Raw genomic sequence first — 27,304 nt, 5'->3', positions numbered from 1 at the left:
GGTAGTGGTAGTGGTAGTGGTAGTGGTAGTGGTAGTGGTAGTGGTAGCGGTAGTGGTAGCGGTAGTGGTAGTGGTAGTGGTAGCGGTAGCGGTAGCGGTAGCGGTAGCTGGATGGATTGGAGGAAGGAGAGGTGGGGTAGTGGTGGTGCGGTTGCTGTGAGGAGAGATGGTGGAGAGACAGAGACAGGAGGAGGAGAGTTTAAGGTCAGGAGGCTGCAGGCTACAAATGCGATCATTTGAACACTAGAAGACCGATTAAGATGCTGAAATAATGGAATGCCCCTTTCCTGAAACTGGAACAAGCTTTCTAAATACAGCTTACAGAGGCTCTCTAACAGCAGAAACCTGGAAATGCACCAACACTGGACAGATTCTTGTAAATGAATAAGACCCTTTCCACACTTGTTTTCCCTAATGCCTGACACACACTATTCACTCAATGCAGGAACAGTTGCGGCTACAAAGGGCACAGTGCGTCACTGTGCTAACATACAGTGCAATGACTACAGTACAAGCATTCAAAGACAGCCACATTTATTGGCATGGGGGTGGGGAAGAGATTGGGAATGATAAATTTGTCTGAAGATTACCTTAAGTAAAAGCCACTGTTCATTTACATCACCCTTACTGTTCTCAACTAGTTAGGTGATAATTGACCACAATTCTTACAGTGCAGAAAGAGACAATTCAGCCCATCAAGGCTGTACTGGCTGTCCAAATTAGCAAATTACTCAGTACCATTCTCCTGCCTTCTCCCCCTTTATGGGGCAGCACGGTGGCTCAGTGGTTAGCACTGCTGCCTCACAGCACCAAGGACCCGGGTTCGATTCCACCTTCAGGCGACTGTCTGTGTGGAGTTTGCACATTCTCCCGGTGTCTGTGTGGGTTTCCTCCGGGTGCTCCGGTTTCCTCCCACAGTCCGAAGATGTGCAGGTTAGGGTGGATTGACCATGCTAAATTGTTCCACAGTGCTCAGGGATGTGTAGATTAGGTGGGCTACAGGGAAACGGTAGGGGTACGAGTCTGGGTGGGATGGTCCGAGGGTCGGTGTGGACTTGTTGGGTTGAATGGCCTGTTTCTAAACTGTAGGGATTCTATGATTCTTTTTCAAATAACTGCCTGATTCCGATTTAATTGAATCTACCTCCACCACACTCACAGGCACTCTATTCCAGAACCAAACCCTCACTGCATGAAAAAGAAATTCACCCTTGCACAGCTTTTGCTTCTTTTGTCGATTAAATCTATGTCCTTTTGTTTTCAGTCATAGAGCTGTACAGCACAGAAACAGACCCTTCAGTCCAACTTGTCCAAGTCAACCCGATATCCTAAATTAATCTAGTTCCATTTGCCAGTATTTGGCTCATATCCCTCTAAACCCTTCCTATTTGTGTACTCATCCAGATGCCTTGTAAATGTTGTTACTGTACCAGCTTTCACCACTTCCACTATTCTATTACCAGAACGAAGAGTTTCTTATTATCTACTCTGTGCAGGTCCTGGATTTTGAAAATTCCCTTCAGCCTTGAGAGGTCTAACATCTTCAACCTATCTTCATAACAAATACTCCTCATCCCTGGAACCATTCTCACAAAGTACTGAAAAGTCTGACACTACAATCCTGCAGGGCAGCAATGGAGACTTAGCTGACACCTCTTACAATTCTATGAGCCTCAGCATCCTTTTTTCTCTGATCACCTGAAAGCATCTTCACCGGTGGCTTATTCTATAACTGTTGCTGTTTGGATTTACAATGGAGTTAAGGCGGGCCAATGCCTCGTTTTAAAATCAATGTAGCCTTAGTCATTGTTCCACTTGAAACAGTCTCTTCCTGCCATGCCTCCGGATACTCCGACCTACATACACTTCCTTCCTCACAGCTCATCGCCAGACAGCTAAATGACAAAGAATAGTACTGGAAACAATTTTAGTCAGTCTCTATATTTGTAACTTCACTTTGTAAGCAAATGGTGTGTCTTTTTTCCTTTATTTGAATAAATGTAAAAAAAATAGGTAACTGACAGTTCGTATAACAGACTACCAAAATTCAAATCCCAACGTGAAACTTACAAAATTTCAAATGAAAACTTGAATACAGGAGGGGGTTTGTACTCCAACCTCTGCAATGCCCACTGGTCACAGAAGGCCTCCGTGTACAATGGTCAAAACGCATCTCCACTCCAGGGCTACCCTGGGAGTGATATCACCATGGGAGAGACCAGGCAGTCAGGTCCACAACCCTTTGGGCATTCACAATTCCTCAGTTTGGGGGGAAAAAAGCTCCTACTCAGAACCAGTCCACAACACCACAGTATACATTGACAGAGACTTCACCCTTTATGCCAGCATTAATCTATACCAAATTCTGGAAGCATATCCTCTGCACCCTCCACCCAGTGACTACACTTAGAAACAGCCATAAGATACAGGAACATAATTAGGCCTTTTGGTCCATCAATTCTGCTCTGCCATTCAAACTTGGCTGATATGTTTCTCAACGCCAGTCTCCTGCCTTCTCCGTAATCCATGATTCCCTTGCCAATCAAATACCTATCTATCTTGACTTAAAGACACTCAATGACTTGGCCTCCACAACCTTCTGTGGCAATACGTTCCACAGATCCACCAACCTCTGGCTGAAGAAATTCTTCCTCCTCTCAATTCTAAAGGGTCATCCTTTCACTCGAAGGTTGTGCCCTTGGGTCCCAGTCTTTCCTACTAGGGCAAACCTCTTCTTCACATCGACTCTATCTAGGCCTCTCAGTTTTCTGTAAGTTTCAATCAGATACCCCCTTCCCCTTCTAATCGCCAGAGTCCTCAACTGCTCCTCATACGTCAAGCCCTTCATTCCCAGGATCATTCTTGTAAACCTCCTCCGGACCCCCTACAAGGCCAGCACATCCTTCCTTAGATACGGGGCTCAATTCTGCTCACAATATTTCAAATGCATTCTGACCAGAGCCTTATATAGCCTCAGGAGTACATCCCTGCTCTTGTATTCTAGCCGTCTTGAAGTGAATGATAACACTGCATTTGATAGCATGTTAACCTGAAGAGAATTCTGAACTAGGACTCAAGTCCCGCTGTGCTTCAGATTCCTGAAACTTTTCTCCATTGAGAAAATAGTCTACAGCTCTCTTCTTCCTACCAAAGTGCATAACCTCACACTTGCCCACATTATATTCTATCTGCCACTTCTTTGCCCACTCTCCCAGCCACGCCAAATCCTTCTGCAGCCTCCCTGTTTTTTCAACAATACCTGTTTCTCTACCTTTGTGAAATCTGTAAACTTGGCAACAATGCCCTCAACTTTCTTCATCCAGCTCGTTAACGTATAACATGAATAGCTGTCCTAACACTGACCCTCTCAGAATTCTACTAGTCACCGACTCCCATCGGTAAAAGACACCTTTATCCCCACACTCTGCCTTTGCCAGTCAGCCAATCTTGTATCTATGCCAGTACGTTGGCCCTAACACAATGGGCTCTAATCTTATCTAGCAACCTCTTGTGCGGTATTTGTCAAAGGCCTTCTGGCAATCCAAACAGATTGAAGCACTGGAGCTACGTTCTCAGCCTCGTAAGGATTTAATTTTGGAATATGACGGAGAAGTGGAAAATTGAATTAACAGCCAGCAGCAACAGGTTACTAGTACACAGATCCCTCCGACTGCCTTTTCACATGCCAGTCTTCACATTTTTATTCCAATTCATCACCTACCTTACTCAGAGGGGAATGGATTATTTGATTTCCTCACTCATTTAGGTTTCTATCATTTCCTGTATGTTTTTTCAACATATATTTGAAGGGTAATTTTTTTCTGGATTGTTGCTGGATTAACAAATCTGGTTTTCAATGCAATTATTCTATTTGCACTGTCGGGATTGTGGAGCCATTGTGCAGTGCAGCAGCACCCTCTGATGACAGGAAATGGTATGGCATCCATCCAGAGTACTCACATAAACATACCCAGAATTTTCAGGCCATCCAGGAAAAGGCCAACATTTGCAAAGACAAAAGAGAAGGCTGACTCTGCTGAGGGTCACGCTCCCTTGACCGATTAGCAAGTTAGCTTGGCCCATGACTCTCACCCACTAATTGTTCAGTAATTAGCAGATGCTACCCAAAAAACAAGCAAGCAGGCCACCTACCCTCCTCCACATAGTCTATGGTTGACAGCTGCTGGATCCGATTGCACACCACGCTGTTCTGCCGCTTCAGTTTGCCACGTTTCTCCTTTGGTCTCGGTGGCTTTGCAGCAACAGCATCCTGCGCTGGTGGCGCCTCGAAGGTGTTGTTGAAGTCAATGCAGTAATCGATCATTCCACTCATCAACTCCGCCTAGATAGATACACCAAGCATTAGTCCCGAGGCATCACTTCATTGCATCCTCACCCCGAGGGAGCGGCTTTTTTGGAGGTGGACTATTCAACTGCAGGATGAATCACTGCCCATCCACATTTCACTCAACAGTCAAAATCTCAGTCCACAAGTAGCAATCCAGAACAGGAACCTTTGGCTAATTTCTCCAAGCCTTTTAGTCTAGGAACAATGAGGCTGGGTAGAGTAGAGTGTGAGCACTAACCAAACATTTTCCTGGTCAGTCTTGTACAATAAAACACCTGGTCATGTTTTCACCTAACTTGGATATCCTGTTTGATTTGGGGTAACCAGGCACGACTTCTTTCTGCCCACCTCCACTTCATACAAATAATGTGAATAAACTTATGAAAACTTATAACAGCTGCTGGTTCCACGTTCTTCAAAAGTAAGTATGAACTCAATAGTCATTTAACTGGACAAGATATTGTTTTGCATTTAAGCAATGTTTCCATTGCCTTTGCCTCCCAATCTCCAACAATTAAACAAACTTTCACTCCTTTTAAAGTCAAGAAAACATACTAAAGGCTGGAAAACTGAATTAGAACCAGAAAATGACTCAAACTCAAAGCAGGTTGAGGGCAAAGAAAGGCAGAGTAATGCCAGGTCCAAAAACAAAACAAATGTTACGCCTGGTGAGTAAGGTGTGTGCGCAGTTAGAAAGCAACATAAATATATAAACTGCAAATTACTTTTACAATCATCTGGCTATAGAATCCAGCTGGCACAGGGGATATAATTATTTGAATTCCATCTCTATCATCATTTTTCATTTCTGTCCCTTTGGCAGCCATGGAGCATGTGGACCAAGCACACTGGACAGTATGTCCTCCATACAGGACAGCCTCAGAAGGTCATTCCACCCATCTGGTCTCGTGTTGACACTCCACTCAAGTCTTTCTCACATTTCTACATCTCACTATCAGTACACGCTTCTAATCCTCTGTCCCCTTCAATGCATTAACTGCTCTTAGTGGTAGCAAATTCCACAATGAGAAGACTGTTACTTCCTCGGTACCTGTTTGGAATAGATCTTCAAAAGCTTGTTCACAACAGCTCCTCCTTCCTCTCCATCAAATTCCAGCCACAAGATGTCATCCAACTCCTCGTCCTCTGAGGACGTATACTCCCACGACAGTTCATGAAAACCTAGGGTCAAGAGCACGCACTGCAAGAGCAAATGCAGAGAGTTGGTACCAATTACTCTTAATGGCAATCAAACCAAGCACCTTGCTGGTTTAGTTTTACACTAGGCATGCCACCCACCCCTCCAATAGGCTATTATGACGTTGCACTTGAGAAACTAAAGCAAAGGAGGCCTGAGTTTGATTCAACATGTGTCATAGCATCCCAACTATATGATTCATCCAGATTTTCTATTAGCGTCTTAATGGATAATAGGTTCCACTAAAAGCAATATGCTTTTTTCAAGGCAGGTGTGCAGATTAAGCCCTCCCTTCACTGTCGCCATCTAAAACCCTCAGGGCAGGTACAGCACCATCTGGCTAGTATAAAGCTTGCTCCACACTTTCAAAAGCATGGCTCAAATCCAACCTCATAACAGTACCAGCAGTGATGCAATGCACGGCTGGAATTTCTCGCACCACCTTTACCCTTGTTGGCAGTGTGCAGCTGCCTAATTATTATAAGCAATGGGAGGCTGCGGGTGGATTTGATCATATGACACAGAGAAGCAGATCATTTCAGAGAACACCAGACCAGCAGGCAGACAATTAAGACTGCTTAAGGAACAAAAAGTATTACCTTTTCCTTACTGTCCATGACAGACACACCATCCAAACTGATTGCAATGGTTACCAGTTTCCGCCCATTCCGATGCAGAAAGCTCTGCACTGGTTTATCAATCTCCCCAGAGAACATTGCAGAGCTGAAACCACAAGAGACAAAATGTGAAGGAAGGATGATACCAGAACCAACAGCATATAACAAACAGGCACAACAATTGCAAGTTCAGAATTCTCTTAAAAGTGGATGGGTGACTGTTAAAACTTGAGAGGTTTTAGAACAGCAAACATAGAAGCTATTTCTACTTGTCGTAAAGTAGAAAATCAAGGGCTCCAAATAAAATAATCACTTAAATCCAATAGGGAATTCAGGAGAAGCTTTTTTTTAAAACCCCAGAATAGAACTTACCACCAAAGAGTTGAAGCAAAGACACAGATGCATTTAAGGGAGAATGCCAGATAAAAACAGAAGGAAGTAGAAGATGATTATGCTGATATAGTTGCTGATGGGAACATAAACACCAATGTATCAGATCATTGCGTAAAATGGCTGATTACTGTTTTATGATCCCAGCACATGCTAATAGCAGACAAGTCAGATTCCATCTCAAAATTTGGCTTAATAGATCATGGTTTCAATTTTCTGCAATTGTGTAGTTATTCACAAATACATTTACACAAGGCTACAGATGACCTTTTACAACAGAAGTTTACTATGCAAAAGATATCAACAAAGCCATACTTTAAAGAGCTTATCACCAACATCAAAACAAAATTTCAATCTGACTCACAGCAGAGTCTGTTAGAGACTTGATCCCAGAGCAAGATCACTCCTACTTCAGCATTTATAAACAACTTCTACTTAACTGACTTTTCCCACTTTCTTTTTGCTGAACCATGGACATAATTTGACAATTCCTTTCCAGCTAGCATAAACCTTTCACAATTCTGATGACCTAAACACACAGTTCTAATAACATGGGAGATTTCTATCCAAACTCTCCCAGTTTGGAAGTTTCACAGATTAGAAACCATTTCAGCTGAGGTGACCGATTACCCTAAACTGCCTTGACTGCCCCTGCTAGCAGAAGCTACTCTGCCTTCTGAACCAAATTTCTGGGTTCTTCTGAACTAAAACGCTGCACCTTTGATTCTGATATCAAAACTAGATGGGTTTACTCTGCCTGTCATCAACTCAACAGCATCAACATTTTATTTGTAATTCTAGAGGGGTACTCCAAGGCACACAACTGCAATCACATGCTTTCTTGTGCACTTAGGTCACTGTCCAAATGACTTTCTGCTGTGGTTTAAATAAACTGACCGTTTGAAATCCAAATCGAAAATATATATTTATACACCTTTTATCACTAATGTAATTTCCCTGTAACGTGACTTCAATTCAATGTATACACAGAACCATGGGGAATCAGAAACAACAGGGACCACAGAAAAACCACATCAAAGCAGACGATCACTCAAGAATTGAGAAAATGCAATTCTGGCAAAAACACTATTGACGTCGGATAGCCTGGAATCCAAATGTGGGTCAATCACTAAGCATTTTCTCTTACAGGTACGTGGCATCACCAAAGGTTCCAAACTATGGTACTCGCAACGAGATCTGACTTTCCTTAGTAATCAGACCTGCAGTACCGAGTCTTCCTCATAGCATATCAAGCTATCAGATTTTGCCAAAGCTGGAACTCATCGTTACTGTCTCTTATCCAGTTTTTTGGTAAATGCAAAAGTAAATGCTTTAAGGAGATGGGGATACCCTGTAAGGTATCATCTCCAAGTCAAAGAGCTGGGCCATTCAGTCCTTTGAATCGTGGGGCAGGCTCAATCAGATCATGGCCAATCTGAATCTTAACTCCATCTACCCAATCTGCCGCGATATCCCTTAACATCCTCACGTAGAAAACATGCAATTTCAAATTTACAATTGAGTAAGCATCTGCTGCATTGAGATACACAAGTCTGGGACAATCATGCTTTACATTAAATAAGGTGCTTCATAATGTCTCTCCTAAATACATACCTTGAAGTAGTTCTTCTCTTCCCTCCAACTTAAATTCCAGTTTGTCTTTTTCACCTTGTACATTTCAATTGTTTTTCATTTCCCTCCTGGTGTCTGATGTGTTTACCATAACTTACTTTCACAAGTATATTGCATTCCTCAGTGACTATCTTCAACCACCACTCCCTTTGCTCTTTGTTCTGCAACACCTTTGATCTTTAATCTCTCTCTCTCTAGCCTTTCCTTTTGTTCTACTTGCCTCACCACCTTTTCCAACAGCAAAAACAACTACACTTCCTCCTCTTTAGTTCTGAAGAGTGGTCACATTTGACTCAGAACATTAATTCTGTTTTCTTCATGAATGATGCCAGATCTGAGTTTCTTGAACACTATTTTTCTTTCTCGAATATGCTGACTCTGGTTTTAATGATGTCTCTGCCCTAGTGAATAAAGTTTCTATTATATCAATATCTTTTCCCCAAGTTTCTGAAAAAAAAAATCAGCCGGGTGATCAAAAGGCTTTCGGCAGGTCTTAAATGCTCATAGATGGAGCTGTGTATGTAGACTGCAGGTTTTGTGGTGAGCAGTGCTGTCTCTCTCTCTGAGCCAGGTGGTTCTTTGAGTCCCAGCTGCCCCAGAATTGTGCCATAACACATCCAAAAAGGTAGATTAAAATGAATTTTTAGACTTCTGTTCATTTTTCCGCAATGCAGCACTTTGGACCTTCAGTCAAAGGATATCTAGCAAGGCAGTTTAGGAAAAAGAGAGGTGCAATGAGATTTGGGTGCTATGGTGGAACAGTCACTGAAAGTTAGCATGCAGATGCAGCAGACGGTGAGGAAAGATAATGGCATATCGAGAGGATTGGAGTATCGGAGTAAGGATGTCTTGCTGCAGTTATACAGGACCTTGGTGAGGCCACACTGAGTATTGTGCGCAGTTTGGTCTCCTAGTCTAAGGAAGGACATTCTTGCTGTGGAGGGAGTCCAGCAAAGGTTCACCAGGCTGATTCCTGGGATGGCAGGACTGACATGAAGAAAGACTGAATTGACTGCGCTTGCATTCACTGGAATTTAGAAGAATGAGGGGGAAATCTCAGAAACAAAATCCTGACGGGACTGGACAGGCTGGATGTGGGAAGAATGTTCCCGATTTTGAGGAAGTCCAGAGCTAGGGGTTACAATCTAAGAATAAGGAGTAAACCATTCAGGATTGAGATGAGGAAAAGTTTCTTCAGAGTTGTGAACCTGTTGAATTCTCTACCACAGAAGGCTGTTAGGACCAGTTCGCTGGATATATTCAAGTGGGAGCTGGACATGGACCTTGTGTCTAAAAAGATCAAGGGGTATGGAGAGAAAGTGGGAATGGGATACTGAGATTGCAAAATCAGCCATGATCATATTGAATGTTGGCACAGGCTCAAAGGGCCAAATGGCCTACTCCTGCACCTATTTTCTTTGTTTCTAAGGCATTGCACAATTCTGTGACACCTTTTTAAAAAGGTGAGAGAACTTAAATGAGACACTTAAGGGAGGCAAAAGTAAAAGCATAAAAGGAAGAAAGTCCAACTATTCAAGATGAGAATGCCAAAAAATTTACTCAACTTTCCTCAGGAGAGCCTAAATGCCAGGAGGCAAACCTTTCCTCAGGATAAAATGGGTAGGTAGGCATGGCATGGAGTTGAATACCACGTGGAGCTAGTCAGGGTACTTAAAGTACAAACTTGACAGCTTAAACAGGCCTTTGCCTATCATTGAGATTCTTTTACAGCATTTTGTGACTATTCTTAAGTGAATTAATGGATTATGTTCAGGACTGGAGTGCCAGATTGCTCTAAATTAATTAACCTTCAAGGAATGGGGCTGTTACCTGAATAACTCTGCCACATTCCTTGATCTTTTTCCCCCTCACTGTCTTGTGCACACACAAAACAGAAATCTTATGCTACATCACGATGACACATAACTTTGTGCACACAATGCACTGCGCATTATGTGATGGCAACATCAGTAACTAAGGCCATTAAATTAATAAACACTTTCTGCTTTCTTCTACTGAAGTTGCTGGCTACAACGACAAAGGGAGGCATGGTGGCTCAGTGGTTAGCGCTACTGCCTCACAGTGCCAGGAACTCGGGTTTGATCCCATCCTTGGGCAGCTGTCCGTTTGGAATTTGCACATTGTCCCAGCGTCTGCAAGGGTTTCTTCTGGGTGCTGTGGTTTCCTCCCACAGTCCAAAGGTGTGCAGGTTAGGGTGGATTGGTCATGCTAAACTGCCCGTAGTGTCCAGGAGTGTGCAGGCTAAGCGGATTAGCCATGGGAGATGCAGGGTTACAGGGCTGGGAGGGATGCTCGGAGGGTCCGTGAGCATTCAATTAGCCAAATGGACTGCTTCCACACTATATGGATTCTGCCTGGAGTGGGTCAAACTCCCAAAGGGTAGGTGGAAACATACAGTACTTGTAATTAGATAAGCCATGATCTTACTGAATGGTGGACAAGAGTCAAAGGACTGAATGTCTGTACAGTCCCCTGATTTATACATTTGTATGTATGTATGAAAGGCCAGACAAAGGTTGCACACATATTGTGTGCGCAATCTCTCAGAACCCTTCAACTTCTCATTAGGAGGCCAACCCAATCCCACATCTTACCCATAGTACTGTAGCAGATGACATTTTTCCAGATACGCTCGGTAGTGCAGTTTCAGGGCCTCTGGCTCCTCACGTGCTGCATCGTCCACCAGCTGCCTGAAGGACTCCAGGAGCTCCTCTTCGTAGCAATGCTGCTTGGCTCCTCGGGGCCGGAATGCTGCCAGGAACCCACCGTGCTTTTTGCACAGATGAGTGGGAAGAAACATATCAAGTTTCTCCCTGAAAAACATTTCACAATAATAGGTTAACCCAAGCTGGCTCATGTTTCAGGTAGCAGTACCTAATGAATAAGATGACTCACAGACAAAATGCAAAAACGCTTCCATGTGTTGTACAGAGCTGTAGACAGCAGTAATGTGATGTTACAAAGGTCAGCCTAGATTCCTGCTCCAGATACAACCCACTGCACTTATCCCACAAGCATCCAATCCAGCTGTAGTACCTGCCAGCAGCCACAAACCTAGGAGACCTGAATGAGCCTCACTAAGTGACTCTCAGAAACCCATTTCTGAGTTTTAATCCTGCTTTGTACGGGATTTGCTCCTCCCAGTTAGTGCTGCAACTGGATAGGGCTGTTCATTGCTCAAGTCTCCTGGTTTGCCATTAACTGCTCAGTGCAGGACTTCCAGACACAAACGACCGTAATGGAGAAAATACCCACATCAACTGGGGATCTATAACGTAACTGCACATTTTCCCAACAGGGCCATGATCACTTCATCTTTTTTCTAGCAGAGGGAGGGTTAGGCTTGAAATGTTAGACCTTTCCCATCTGGCCACTGAAGGAGCCAACTGCATCTAGAGAAGCTATTTCAGCCATCGAATCATGACCGGTGATACTGCACAACATACAGTAGCACCAGAGGATTAAATTTTTCCACTTGAAGCAGTTCAGCTGAACGGTGTGGTGACACCATTTTCAAAATAAGGCTCAAAAGTAATAAAGATGGCTCAGGTTGGAGCCTTTCTGATCAAAACATCAAAACTTAATAGATCAGTGAGGTTTGTGAAATGATGAGAGTCCTTGATAAAGGAAATAGGGAAGAAATACCACTGCTGAGTGAGTTGGTAACTCAAAGACACACAAAAGATCATACCTTCCCCCTTTACCCTATCGGGACACGGAATTCACAGCAGCTTTAGAAAGGGAGAGATTAAAATGAAAAGTTTAAAAAGAAATAGGAGAAAACAATCAATCATCGAGATTGCAACCATACAACACTTCTACACCCCAGGGCATCTCAAAGCACCTTACAGCCAGTTAAGTATTTCTTTTTCTGAAATCTACTCACTGCTGTACGGGAAGAACAACCAAATTGCACACAACAAAGTCCCACAAACAGTAATAAGCTACCAGATGACTTTTTCTTTAAAAAAAAAAGAGGTGAATAGCTCATAGCATGATGGACCAAGGTGGCAAACTTCCATACTTTAGAATTCATCATGCAACTGCATCATGATGCAAGCACGCACAGGAACTGAGACATCTTTGGTGTGATAAATTTTCTTTTGTGCATGATTTTTGTCACTCAATAACTTAAAGAAAAGGAAACTGGCAACCAAAATGACATTGGGTCTTTGTACTTTAACAGTCAGTCACTGTATATTGAATTTAACCTCCCTCGTCCACCCATTATCTCTTGCAATACTTCCATTTCAGTCAGCCAGGATCTGTCCATACTTTTCCTTGGTTATCAATAGTAGCCTCACCTGATGACAGCCAGATTGTGTTGGTCCTGATTAAAGGGACCAAGCTCAATTCGACAAGTGAGGGCACCCAGCTTGAGACAATCCTCCATGTCGTAAGGGTACCGGCCCTCCAGAATATTAAATTTGGCCTCCTCGTACAAAAATCGGAGAATGCCCTCATCCGCAATCTGAAATTTCAACAAATATTGACTACTCAGCAAAACAAGGGAATAATTTTGAAGGGTAAGACATTGTGAAAATTTCTGCAGACTGATAAATAATCATACCAGCAATCAGTACAGGAACAGCACGGATTACTAGTGGACAGATTGTAAAGCTATTTGACACTTGGTTGAAAAGAAATCACTGCTGTCTGCAGAATCTATTACTGATGGCTCTTTTCCTTTGAATACATTTCATTCTTCGTCTCTAAGAGCTCGTTGCCAGTGTTTTAACGCAACTCCAATATCAGGAAATATACTCTACGCCTCAGTCATTTTACAGTAGCAGGTGGTCTTATACTAGCAGTACTCACAAACAGACCCATTTCAGTATACAATAGAATAGGTTCTAAATAAGTTGTAAACTAAAATAGGCCTATATGCTGCAGCACACACTAGGGGAACCAGCAAATGGAAGATGGCTGGAAAAAAAGTAGCAAGACTAAAGTTCAGCACTTCCAAACAACTAGAAGAAAGAGGAGTCCGAAGTCTCTGAAGAAAAGTCAGTGGACTCAATGTTACAAAAACAAAGATTGCTTGAAAAGCTCAGCAGGTCTGGTAACATCCGTGCAGAGAAATCAGAATTAACATTTTTGGTCCAGTGACCTTTCCTTAGAACCTTTCAGGTTTTATTGACATGAAATGTTAACTCTTTCTCTCCACAGATGCTGCTAGTCTTGCGGAGTTTCTCCAGCATTCCCTGTTTATGCAAGTAGAAGGACGATTTATTATATAGTACACACACACATACGTAAAGCATTTGGAGTTCCTGACAGAACATTACGGTTTATGTACTATTTCAAATCATTACTGAGACTATGAACTCACTTGTAACTCCTTGCCTTTGGGAAAGAACACATTCTTTCGAAACTGCAATGATGGTTCATCTGTCAGACATAGACATATCATTAAGAGAGCAATTGAACCACCAATGGAAACAAACACAGTACTTTCACCTGGCTGCATTTTCCACACAAACAGTTAGGAGTAGCTGCCATTTGGCCCCTTGAGCCTCCTTGGCAGTCAACAAGCTGTCACGGCTGATCTGACTACAGCCTTGACTCCACTTGCCTTCCTACACCAATATGCTTGGCTTCCCTCTTTAGTCAAGGCCGAACTTTGCCATAAAAATATTCAATGTCCCTGCATCCATAGCCCTCTTAGGAAGAGATACACAAACGCTCAACCTTCAGAGTAAAGAACACTTGTCATTTCAATCGTAAATGGGAGACCCTCACTTTCAAGCACAAGGAGAAATCTAGCCTAATTAGGCATGTGAGGTGGGACAGAGAGAGCTCACGGTTGAGGCGACCACTATCCTCTGCCAATATCCATATACCTAGCAGCAGTGCAGAATCGGTGGGTGGTTGGGGGAAAAGAACGGCAACTTCCAGATACGAGCTTTAGCAGATAGCTCACTGTCTGAGCATTAAAGTGCCAATATGAAAGGTGTTACGCTGAATGAGACCAGTTAATACTGCTCAGGCCACAAATCAAATCGGGGATTTGCTATGTTTGTGCATCTTGACATACAGGGAGAAACACTAGCTGGGAAAAGACAAAAATCTTTACTCTTCTGTTCCAATTATTCTCACACAATGCATTCTGAATAAAATCGCCACATGCCATTTTGATGCTGCTTTAATCACTTTAAACGAGCTTCTCTTTCCATGCTAAGTGTCTAGTCTGTGCTGCAACAGGTCTCAATAGCCTAGGATTGTAGAAGATGGGGTGGAGGATATGGCGAACCAGGTCACAGTTTACTGAACACTTGGAGGCATTTCGACTAGTCACGAACTGAATGGAAACACCTTTCAAAGATTAGTAAGCACACTATGCGTATGGACTGAAAAGACAACGGACTCCAGGGAGAGATGGATTGAGGAATCAGTGAACAATAACGGTTGACACATCATCCCAGATGGCCATTCCCCGTGCAAAGACAGTATGTCTGTTTGTATTTTTGATTGTGGAGTGAAATGGGAAAGAACGAAATTGTGTGTCTCCGTGTGTGCGTTAGTTGCAGATGAGCTGGAACAGGGAGTCAACAAGTAGCCGATTGCTCTCTGGACTGGTAACTAGATGATAACGGTCTTTTGCCTGCTAACAGCTGAGATTGGCTCCCAGGGAGCTAATAGCTTTTGGTCAGAAGCCATCAGACCCCTGGAAAAGAATGAGCTATCCTTCTCTTTGTAGTAAAGAAAATGTCTTAAGTCTGACAAAAGTTAGTTTCTTTCTCTTCATCAGTTGAGCCGAGTTATAGCTTTTAATCAATAAGTCAGAGATTTCATAAGTATGAATCAGTCACTTTTTGCCTCCTGCAAGCAGGTGAAACTGTCTGGAAAAGGAAGATCGAGGAGCAGCAAAACATGATGAGCAAAAGGGATCGTCTCAGTGAACCCCAAGGATAGGGACCATTGAACAGCCTTAAGTCTTTCCCTCTGTCCACGCTTTTTTGTGTATGTCTGTTGTTAGTTATTCCTCTGTACCAGTGAATGATGAAATTGACAAGTGCAAAGCTCATTTAAAACTAGGTTAATGATCACGGTTATGCTAGTTTTTCCGGCAGATGTTGATTTTTGGTGTTACTTCTTTTTTGGTATGGAAAGGCAAATTTGTGATTCGTGATTTTGCAGACACAAAAGATTTACTACTGATGGTGGCGGGGGGAGTTTTAAACGGGTTAGAGTTTTAACCAGTAGAGTTAATGTCGATGGACCATAACCTGGTCTAAGAGACAAGTAAATTGGAGATTTTTGAGTATTTTTATTAATACCTTTAACCTTTGCGATGAAATGGCCTAGTGGTATTATCGCTGGGCTGTTAATCCAGAGAACAGACAACATTCTGGAGACCCAGGTTCAAATCCCGCTCTGGCAGATGGTGGAATTTGAATCCAATAAAATATCTGGAATTAAGAATCTACTCACGACCATGAATCCATCTATTGTCGGAAAAACCCATCTGGATCACTAACGTCCTTTAGGGAAGGAAACTGCCATTCCTACCTGGTCTGGCCTACATTTGACTCCAGACCCACAGCAATGTGGTTGACTCTTAATTGCCCTCTGGGCAATTAGGGATGGGCAACAAATGCTGCCTAGACAGTGACACCCTCATCCCATAAATGAATAAAGAAAAAGCGAGTAGTGGAGCTTGGTTTCCAGCATGCCACCCATTGAGACATAACACCTGGTCCTCAAAATTCTTGAAGTTATTAACCAATGCAACACTCACCATGAACAATGTCATCAACAGAACACTTAGTAAATCGGTAAAGGAGATCTGGCCACTGCCGGCTGACCTTGTAGGGATGATGCTTGGGCTTCAGTTGCAGCTCTGTGAATAAGCAAATCATGCCAAATAGTAGAATGTTAAGTGAAAGACATTGCCAGACAACATTTAACATTTTCTTCTCAGTTTCCCCCCTAATCCTCCTTTGGGTTAAGATTGTATAGAATTGCTTACAAATGGATTGATGCATCAGAACATTTCAACCAGATTAATAGCCAACGATGTGATCATCACAATAATGGGAAACGAGATCTCCTGTTACAGAGGGGGGCTGGGACAATGTCCTTTTGGCGTCCGTCTCATGATTTCTAAAGAAAGGGAGACACTGTGGCCATTGTGCATAGCACAATCTATGGTATTTAAGTGCCTGTGGGTGTAGTCATTTGGACATAAAATAATGCACCCTCAGGATTTCTATGTGAGGCTTGTTCATAACGAAAGAAATTTACTGCAGAACGTATTTACACACAGATCAGGCCTTACAGGAGCCTTCCCATCATTTTTCTCTCCCCCTCACCCTAGAATAATATCTCCATTTACATATCACATTTCATATGACTCAGTGACTCAGACAATGAACTTTCTTTTTTAAATAGGACTACAGTCACTACTACACATGGCAGAAATTCTGTGCCAGCGACCACAAGAACAGCAGTTCAATGACTGCCTAGCTGTTGAGTTTCTTTGCTGATGTCGAGTGAGGGAGCAACATTGGCTGAGGCACTCGAATATCCAACATGAAGAGACTCCTTTTAATTTTTTATCCCAAGGATGAATCATGGACTTTGGTCATTATATCTGGCTAAAGGTCTGGAAGAGCTTGGATATATAATGAGATAACAGATGCTTGGTAGTTTTTGAGACATGAAGGACAGACTCTCTATCCAGGCTAAGCAGGCGCCATTAATTGCTAAAACTATAGCAAAACTGTTTAGTAAAAGGGACTGCAATGATCCCCCTTCTACACCAAAGGGTCTCTTGTTCCCTGCATCATTTGCAGAGTTTGGGGATTCATGAAGTGGTGATGAGTCCAAAGTATAAACCATGACAAGGCAACAGCAGGCACACATGAATGTACATGTGGCGTTCTCAAATGTGCTTTTATATGTCTCTCTGCGAGATCCTCAATATTAGATGGAGGTCAATACAGAAAAGAGGACACTATACTGGTTTATACAAATTGACAAACAGAGCTCAGTCCACCAGCAGCCATTTCCCTCTGACCCTTAGGGAACTACGCAGAACAACCTGTGCACAATGACCAAGTATACCCTCTTGCAGATGCTTCCTATTGCTACTGAGCGAATTAAGTGCTCCCTATAAGAGACCCAGAGTTTACATGCATCACGCTGGAACTGCAGTTTGCCAATTCTGGGCTTCGAGTCTTAACATCAATTTTGAAGGGCAGTTTTTTCTTGGGGGGAGGAAGCAGTGGTGGTAAAGGAGGAGGAAAAATGGAAGGGGACTGCATCCAGATCATTAAATCTTACGAGGCAGCACAATTAAATAGGCAGGGAATCAGAGAAAATACTTTAAAACAAAACTGAGTTAGGCACCCAATATCAGCAGAGCATATACACACCAGTCAGGTAAAGCTCCCTCCCCTGCTTTGGCATTCCCAGCCTCAGGGAAATGGCACTGCCTCCAACCAAACAATTTTCCTTTTCCTCACCCAGTGGTGCCCGAGGGAGATCATCATTGTAGTCACAAACTAGAGGGACTGCTTTGTGAATTGCTCTTTAAGACCTGGACTGAAATAACTTGCATTCATGTGGCACTGTTAATAAAATGTGGTAGGAGAAACAATAGGAGCATCATAAAAAACGTTATACTAGATCATGTGCAAAGATACATTAGAATAGGCAACTGAATGTTTGATCAAAGAGCTGATTTTAAAGGAGCATCTTAAAGAAGAATCGAGAGGATGAGACGTTCAGGGAGGGAATTCTAACTCAGTGTCCAGGCAGCTGAAGGGGCAGATGAGTTGAGATAGACAGAGCTGGGTGATGAAATTGAGGCTGAGGTAGGCAGATTTGTCGACAGAACGTATCTGGTCGGAAGCTGGTCACAGGATCAAAGAATGTTTAAAACCTAATGCATCCAGACTACCCCGCAGACAGAAGAGACATCACTGGGGCTGAACTTGAAGTCAGGTTATCAAGTCGTCCAACCTACTGGAAGGTAGTAGATTACACTAAAGCATTTTCCCTAATTATCTTGTTAAAATCCCCTCCTAGCAGCTTTTACAGCAAATGTATTTATTAACTCACAAATAGAGACGCTCCCCACCACACCCTCTCCAATCTACAGGGTCATTAAAGACTGCAGACACTCACCTAAGAAAGGCGAAACCAGCCACAACGAGAAAATCTCTTGAGCCTGATCAGGCAACTGTAGTGCTTCCCGAACAGTTCTGGCAAGCTCCCCTGCTGTAAGGGCTGTCAGACTCTCCACAGAAATCTGAATAACAGAGTCATTCACCAGGTAAACCAGTACCTCTGGGTCTTCGGAAGAAAAGGGGCCAGAAAAAAATTAAGTTAACTGAAGAACACATTCATTTAGGTGAGAAACAAGCAAACAGTTTATCACACCGAAAGAAAAAGGGAGAATCTTGACTGAGAATCAAACATTTATTCAAGGCAAATCTTCTGGATTTTTGTTTTAAAAGTTTGTGGCTAATAAAACTATGGTTATGGATCTGAATATATTGTACTGACCTCCTCACACTATAGTCCCATTTATTCTCTCATCTGCCATATGCAAAATGAATCAATTTTTGATTTGCAACAGGTTTTCTTTTGGGTGACAATGCAGCTAGGACAACTAGATTGCTTGCTCTCCTCAGGTCTTCTGACAGCACTGATGTCTGCCAGGATCTATACTGGTGCCTTGGTCCTAGTGGCAATTTTACACATGATAGCAGGCAAAGTGTCAGTGGAATGGCAATACAACCAACCTCAATCTAACCCTCTTACACCAGATAACAGAAGGGAATCCAATCACTGATAGATATTCCTATCTACATACAAACAGGAATACAAACAGTAGGCCACCTAGCCTTTCACAGCCTGCTCCACCATTCAGTAAGGTCATGAATGATCCAATTCTTTTGTGGCTAACATGCAAAACAATACTGGCGGCTACAGCTCAGTCTTACTTGAAGCAGCTGGCTCAGTGCAAACTGGAGGGCAAAGCATGCACTTTTCAGCATCTACAGGTACAGTTTGACATACCTGGTAGAGGCATTACTTTTGATGAAAGGTCTTTTGCATGTGCTCTGGCATAGCACACCACACAGCTGAAACTGGTTTAAAGAGAACATCACAACACACTTACATCTAGTCACAGATGAGGATACACTCCCCCGCTGGGAACCTCCAGGCACTTCCAGCAAATTTCTCGGCTCACTTGGATCCATCTGAATCAGAAAGAAATCTATCAGAAACACAACAGCATTAAAATGAAGGTTTCAGTCCCTCTTTGGCTACTGTAGGAAGATGGTGGCTTTGGATTCCTGACTCTCAAAGCAAATTTAAGCTAACCTACTTCACTATGATGATGCAAATTACTACGCTGCCAAGTTAGTTCCCTTCAATTACGGTTCCCAGAGCTACTGCTCCATGTTCGGCTATAAAGAACCTGATCAACTGGGTTGCAATGCTTTACTTCATTGCAGGGAGTAAAATAAACTTCAACAGAACTAGTGTCCCTCCCTTCTTCCTACATGGACACGAGAAAGCTCCTTTGCCAACTGCTCTCTGTCATGATCAAAGCACAGGTTTAACATGCAAGGCTGCAACATTCAAGATATACAAGTTCTTGAGAGTGGGTTGGACAGTTGGGCTTGTTTCATAGAAATGAGCAGTAGGCCATTCGAGCCTGCTCTGTCATTCAATCCGATCATGGCTGATCCCCTATCTCAATGCCATAATCTTACTTTCCACTGGAATTTAGAAGAGTATGGGGTGGTTAGACTTTATTGAAATGCACAATGGTCTGAATGGTCTTGACAAGATAGAGGTGGAACAAAGTTTCCCCCGGGGGGTGGGGAGAGGAGGAGGAGGAGGAGGAGGAAGAGAATGCAGGACTAGGGCTCATTGATTTAAAATTTGAGGCTGCCCTTTCAGGATAGAGATGATAATATTGTTTCCCTCTGAGGGTTGTGCACCCATGAAACAGACTGCCTCAGAAGGTAGTGGATGCAGCTTTATTGAATATTTTTAACGCAGTGGTAGATAAATTCTTGTTTGGCAAGGGAATCAAAGATCATCAGTTGGAGAAGGGAATGTAGAATTCTAAAAATACAGACCTTATCGAATGAGGGAAAATGGCCTACTTCTACCCCTATGTTGAATGTTTGAGTGAGGGAGAAAGGTAACAACAGTGCACCTGAATGGAGATAGGTTGGGTGTACAGGCAGAGAGTTCTTACAGCATAACACTTTGAAAGGACTAAAGCCTAATTCTCCCGGGGCAATCAAGACAACTCCTCTGCTTGCTCCAGTCAAGTGTAAGACGACTATGCAACACACTAGAAAGCAACTACAAGCTTCTACAAACATCCCTCACAGTTGGCTCTACTTGGCAGAGAAACAAAAAAAGTAGAGATCATCTCAGAATTCATCATATTGGTGGCACCGTGCAGAATGGCTCAGACATTCCCATCACAACAGGTCAAAGTAGTAATACAGCATTGAAACAATTCATAACTGCTTTATAAGTGGTAATTTGCAACATTCTTCTCTCATCTAAGTAATATTCTATAGACAGCATTGGACCTTTGGGAAAAAAACAGATCACAAACATTAGAGACGTAAAGGCAGTAAGGTGTAAGAGATTAGACTTGAGCAATCAAGGGATAAAAAAATCTTGATGTGGAAATGACAACAGCCTGTGGTGATCATCTATCAGAAAGCGTCACGTAACCAAGTTGAGATTTTGCACCAAAGAATCATATTAGACTCATTAACACTTTCTCTCCCCAAAATTGCCATCAGACTTGCTGAGTTTTAGTACTTCGTTATTTCAAATCTCCAACATCCACAGAATCATGTTTTTATTCAACTGAAGTCTCATCTCATAATTCGTTGGCCACCCAGGCACAGGACAACATTTTTGTGTTATGCCATAATTGAAGGAATCTGCACAATTCCTCCCTGCAATTCCCTTCAGCAGCTTTGAGGGATTCTGTTATGTTGAGGTTCCAAGCCACCAAACTCCATTCCCCCTCTCCAAACAAACATGTCAGCCTCCAGAACTATGAATAAGCAAAGCTTAGGGCTGCTCAGCTAATCCCAGTCATGCTGGGTGCATCAGCAATTTCCAAATCTCTCACTATGAACCAAATGGTCTACTGTGATGATTAAAAAAATGTGTTTAATCCTCTGGTGGTGGTTTTGATAATTCACTCATGGGTTGTGATATTGCTGGCTAAGCAAGCATTAATCTCCCATTCTAGTACAAATGAGAGACTTGTTCAGCCATTTCTGAGAGCAATCATGGACTGGAGGCTGTAAAAGAACGTTAGAGAACCAAGTGGGTTCAAGCAAAAATCCACCAGTTGGACGGTGATCGTTATGAATATGCATTCCTATTTAAAATTTAGATTTTCCTTTTATTTTCATTAATTCCTTGATGTGGGCATTACTGGTTAGGTCAGTGTTTATTGACCATTGCCAACTGTCTTTGAGATGGTGATGGTGAACTGGCTTCTTAAACTGTTGTGGTCCTTGGAACGTAGGTACTGTGCATCCACAGTGCTGAGAGAAACTGGAGTTCCATGGGGAAGTGAAGGAATGACAATAAGTTAGGATGGCACATGGTTTGGAGGAAAATTTGCAGGCAGTGGGGTTTGAAGATCTCTGCTGCCCTTGTACTTCTACAGGTTTGGAAGGCGCTGTCAAAGCAGCCTGGGTTAGACAGATCTTGTACATGGTGCTCACTGCTATCACTGAGTCATTGAAGCAAGTGAATGCTCAAATTGGGGTGCCAATCATGCATACTGCTGTTTCCTTGGTGCAGGTCCAAAAGCACTCAGTACTCCAGTGCACTCCTGACTTGTACCTTGTAGATGGTGGACACGTTTGGGAGACAAGAGGTGAGTTACGCACTGCAGAATTCCCAGCCTCTGACCTGCTCTTGTTGCCACGGTCTTTATATGGTTGGTCCGATTCAATTTCTGATCTATGGTAACTCCAGGATGTTGACAGCAGGGGATTCAACTATGTAGCAAAACCAGTAATACCACTGAATGTTAAGTGGAGATGGTTAGATTCACTTTTGCTGGAAATGGTCATTGCTTGGCTATTGGCTAGAGAGAGTGTTACTTGCTAGTTATCAGCCAAGCTTGGATGTTATCCAGTTTTGCTGCATACACTTATGGGCTGTTTCAGATTGAGGAAAATTAACTGAATTTAAACTACTCAGATGCTAGGGTAGGTTCTGCCCTGCCTGGATCATTAATACAGGACTCTGAATTACCAGCCCAGCAACCAACAATTCCTTTAATTTCACTCCACCCCCACCACATGCACAAGAGCACAGGCAGTTTTCTTAAGAGGACACTCCCTTTAAAAACAAATTGAGGTAATTTAGAGGGGTCAATGAGTGCACAGCCTGTAGGGGAACTTTATGGCTGCTGCATAATGAAAATTAATGAAAAACAAGGAAGACAAGCAAAGGAAATGAACACCAAGCATCACATGTAATTTCCCAAGGCTGGGGCACTATTAACAACAATCCAAGCCAGAGGATAAGAAAAAGTCTGATTAATCTTTAGGCTCTGGGGCAGTACAGGAGAAAGAACAATGCCAAAGTGCCTTATATCTGCCAGCCTTCCCCTTACAATGTCCTCCAGGTAGGTTAAAGTCTAAGTTAAGGAAGGGTGGACCTGGCAACATCACATCTAGAGACAATAATTGACAGCATTCAGGGATCTGACGCTGAGCCAAGTGGAGTTATTATGTTCGCATCATCAGGCCATTACTTATCACAGCAGAATCACAGACTAATGCAAACTAAGCACCGAACAAACAGACAAAGTTGCACCACTCAAACACATTGTGTCGAGCAGAACGGTAATGCGGTTGCTTAAGTGCTTCTAATTGCCAGGATGTTGAACTCTCACTATGTTCACTTCAACTTAAAAATAAAAGCATTGACATTTTCCATGAGAAACGAGGGAGCCTGCTCCGAAAAACAGTTAATTCTACGTTTGAGTTTTCTTTGTAACACCTCATTAAAAGGCAAAAAGTGTACTGCAGACCATTAGATCAACATTTTTCCGGGTAGGGGAGATTCAGAATGAGTTAGCCCAATGCCAACAAAACCATATAAATCCTCACAACCACGGAGAATTGGTGGGGATTCATAAATTTCTGAGAAATGTTAGGTGTGCAACACCTGAAGAATTGGGACAGATTTGAAAAGCAAAAAGAAAAAGCTGCAAATGTTAATTACACATGCCAACCACCATCTGAAGTAAAACACAGGTCAATATTCGAGTGGAAGCTCCATCTGTTTTACCTAAAATTTTACCTTAGGTGCCATTCAGCGTTTCCAGCTCTGTCCTAAAACCAGAGCTTTTATGTTAAGATACATCATCCTTCAGACAAGATGATAAAAGCATTATCTTACTAACCCCTACCACAAAGCTCAGCGCTAGTCCCAACCCTGGAGCTGGAGATCGGAAACCAAAACAGTAATTGCTAGAGAAACTGAGAAGGTCTAGCAGCATTCATGGGAAGAAAGCAGAGTTAACATTGGACCTGGTGACTCTTCATCTGATGATGTTCTTTTTGTAACACATCTCGCTAGTTCATCTATGCTGATGACATGTGAGCTACCAGTCATAGAAATGTACAGCACAGAAACAGACCCTCCAGTCCAACTCGTCCATGCGAACCAGATATCCCAAATTAATCTACTGCCATTTACCCAGTATTTGGCCCATATCCCTCCAAACCCTTCCTATTCATATACCCATCCAGATGCCTTTCAAATGTTGTAATTGTACCAGCCTCCACCAACTCCTCTGGCAGCTCATTCTATACACACATCATCCTATGTGCGAAAAGTTGCCCCTTTAAGTACTGTGTCCAGTATTGATGTCATTTAAGGAAGGATGTAAATGAGGCACTGCAGAGGGACCAGACAAGCTCTATCCTTCTATATTCCAGACTAGATCCTAATCAAAGACTTTACAGTGTGGACAGACTACTACAGCACACTGTCACACATAGAATACCTCCAAAATCATATCCAGTACGTTCCACCTTCAAAACGCCTGTGCCAAAGCAAATTATATCTACAGGGATGGTCAGAGACTAAAGCAATATCCCAGGCTAACATGATTTGAAGTAACTTGAGTTAGGACCTTGCACATTTCAGAGCATTGGAAGAAAACATAGAAAAGATCAAAACCAGAAACAATCTGTGAATCAAAGTTGATACATCTATACAAGGAACTGCCGTTACACCACACTTGACCTCAGCATTTGTGCTACTGTACTCCACTGCAGAGTACTGTGCACCCATCTGGAAAAGGTCACGAACACATCTTGTTGAAGTGCAACTGAATGCCACAATGAACATTAAAACCCTTTGTTCCTCACCCCTCAACTGGCTTCCTGCCCCAAACAGCTGCCTACGAAAACGCACAAGCTGGCTAAAACCATCCAGGTTGCACCTCACTTACCCATTCCATGATGACCTGTTCAACGTACCTACTGCCCACCTTCAACTTGATTCCCCTAAATGAAGCAACCTTCCTAAGTAAGGTCTGCCAGCAGGCATCCTTCAGATCGAGGAATTGGAAACATGGGAGGTCACTGATAAGTTCCTTGTCAATAAAATCCAGTTTTTGAAGGGCATTCTTTTAATTACCATATGGCAAGAGTAGCCCTTACTAAACAGGTTCAGAACAGGCCAGGGATGCGACACAATCCATCTACAATGCAGTGCCTCAGTATAAACTTATTTACCTGTGGATGCTGCATATCACCAACTTGTGTCCCTCTGCATTCTAAGAGGTGGGCTAATCATAAACTCTGCAAGTGAGGCAAACAAAGCTTAGAGATTTCCATTTTCTAAAATGAAAGAATTAAAAACTGATCAATTGAGGTGGATATCAAAGTTACCGTTCCATTACCAGAAGACAATCATTTAGATTTCCTATGATCTATGCTACTACCTCAAATCAACAAAATTAATGAACCAATGTAAGTTGCTTCAGTTTTGTTTTATACATTCACAGGATTAGGGCGTCACTGGCCAAGCCTGCATTTATTGGCCATCACTAATTGCCCAGAATGCAGTTAAGAGTCACCCAGATTGCTGAGAGTCTGGAGTCACATGTAGGCCAGACCAAGGATGGCAGATTTCCCTCCCTAAAGGACATTGGTGAACCAGATGGGTTTTTCTCCCAACAATAAATAATGGATTTCTAGTCAACATTAAAAATCTCAAATTAAGAGTAATTGAATTCAAATACTGCCACTCGCCATGGCAGGATTCAAACCCAGGTCCCTGGTTTAACCATCTAGGTGATAATCCCATTTGTTCATTGCCTCCCCTAGTTTGTAGGGCAATGTTCGGTAAGTTTGCTAGCTCATTCAGCCACAGACCAACAAATCATCACATTTCATAAATTAATCTATACTGCACAAAAAGTCACAAAATGCACAACATAACTGCAAATTACTGTTTAAAAGAGAATTTGACAGAATATTAAGTCATTCAACATGGTAATCTAATTGGTCCAATTACCCTGCCCTTTGCACACAAGTGGTGAAATTTTTATTTTTCAAATATTTATTCACTTTTAAAAACTGAACACATCTGCTCTCACAGCTGTTTGTGGAAGGACATGCCTATCCAAGCAACCCCTTGTGTAAAAAAAAAAGCCTCCAATTCACTGCTTTTATTTGGCTGTCTTCATTCCTGCCTCAGGAACCAGGCTGAATAGTTTTTACATGAGAAGCAAAGAGATACTGCAGATCTGAAACCAGCAGGAAAGACTGCATCTGACTCATGCCCTTCTTCAGGGATAAACCAGCACATTAACCAGAAAAGGAGAAGAGAGATAAGTACAGAAATACAGAGGAAGTGACATTGCTGAATGATTTCACTCAACTAATGACCTGAGGCATTAAATAAACATGAAACTTGCTGAGAGATAGTAAGAACTGCCAATGCTGGAGTCTGAGATAAAACAGTGTGGAGCTGGAGGAACGCAGCAGGCCAGGCAGCATTTCAGAAGCAGGAAAGCTGACGATTCAGGTCAGGACCCTTCTTCAGGTGTTTTTCAAGTACCTAGCTTCTGGGAGTGTCACTTCCCAGCAACTGGCCCATAGCCTTGTGTGCTATCTCACTTGAAGTGATGACTTAAGTACTTCTTAAAGTTTGCAATGGTACCCGCCTTTCTGGCAGTAGATTGAAGACAACCACCCAGAAAGGATGATAAACCTCTTTCTCAAATGCCCTCGAAATCACCTGGACTTTACCTTAAGTTTACGCCCCCTCTGCAAAGGGGAAAAGTTTCTTTATGTCTATACCCCTCAATATCATAGACCTCAAGGCCCAGGCTACAGTGATGGTGGTGATGGGGGAGGAGGGGGTTGGAAAGAGGAACCAGCTCCATTCCCCCTCCCCATTTCTGAAGGGTCCCGACCCGAAACGTCAACTTCACAGTTCCTCTGAAGCTCCGTGCAGTGTTGTCTCTGACTCCAGTATACGCAGTCCTTGCTGTCTCTGGCCAAGAAGTTGGGTGGGTTTTCCTGAGAGTCGACTGTCACTTCCAGCCCTACCTCACACCAACAGGTTCATATCCAACCTGGGCCCCAATACCACCAAACTATATTTTTTTTAAAAAATGTACTCACGGGTGCAGACCTGGGCCGCCCGGACCCAAGGCCCCTGTTTACACCCGGCACCGCGACTGCCGCCTCAGTCCGGACTCCCAGTTGACAACGAACACCAACCGACTCTACGGTAAACCAGCCTGTGCGCCTGCGCTGCAACCCGTTTCGGCCCCGCCTCCCCGTCCGACGCGTGATCCAGACGCAAGCGCATGCGCCTTCGCGTTCCCCACGCGCAAGGTTCGCCGGGGGCTGTAGTCTTCTGGGCGGCGTTTGCCCCTTGCGGCGCATGCGCTCTCAGGCAAAACAACAGTCCCGCCGGCGAACTCCGTTCACTAGAGTCTCCCCCCTCCCCCACCCTCCCAACCTCCTGCGGAATTCGCGCCTTTTTTTTCGGGCGCGCGCGCCCCCAGTAACTGCCATTTGCAAAGGTAGTACCTAAGAG

At 43.1% G+C, this 27,304-nt stretch overlaps 1 protein-coding gene across 2 annotated transcripts in view; it reads right to left on the bottom strand.

Moving 5' to 3' along the window:
* Positions 1–27,039, bottom strand: part of frmd8 (FERM domain containing 8) — a 30,360-nt gene extending 3,321 nt beyond the window's left edge. Inside the window, exons 1-10 of one of the 2 annotated variants that reach the window (XM_048619650.1) lie at positions 26,884–27,039; positions 19,341–19,439; positions 18,341–18,508; positions 15,948–16,049; positions 13,539–13,597; positions 12,511–12,677; positions 10,801–11,019; positions 6,146–6,269; positions 5,400–5,549; positions 4,153–4,342 (exon numbers count right to left, since the gene is read on the bottom strand). In XM_048619650.1, the coding sequence (XP_048475607.1) occupies positions 4,153–4,342; positions 5,400–5,549; positions 6,146–6,269; positions 10,801–11,019; positions 12,511–12,677; positions 13,539–13,597; positions 15,948–16,049; positions 18,341–18,508; positions 19,341–19,422 (1,261 nt within the window). In that variant the 5' untranslated portion in view covers positions 19,423–19,439; positions 26,884–27,039. The remainder of the gene's footprint in view (positions 1–4,152; positions 4,343–5,399; positions 5,550–6,145; positions 6,270–10,800; positions 11,020–12,510; positions 12,678–13,538; positions 13,598–15,947; positions 16,050–18,340; positions 18,509–19,340; positions 19,440–26,883) is intronic. The other variant, XM_020535499.2, reaches the window with a different exon arrangement.
* Between the last annotated feature and the right edge of the window lie 265 nt (positions 27,040–27,304).

The sequence above is a fragment of the Rhincodon typus genome, chromosome 43 (genome assembly GCF_021869965.1).
Source record: "Rhincodon typus isolate 14 chromosome 43, sRhiTyp1.1, whole genome shotgun sequence".
Lineage (NCBI taxonomy): Eukaryota > Metazoa > Chordata > Chondrichthyes > Orectolobiformes > Rhincodontidae > Rhincodon > Rhincodon typus.
Note: the sequence above shows the minus strand (reverse complement) of the source record. Positions and strands in the feature narration are given on the sequence as shown.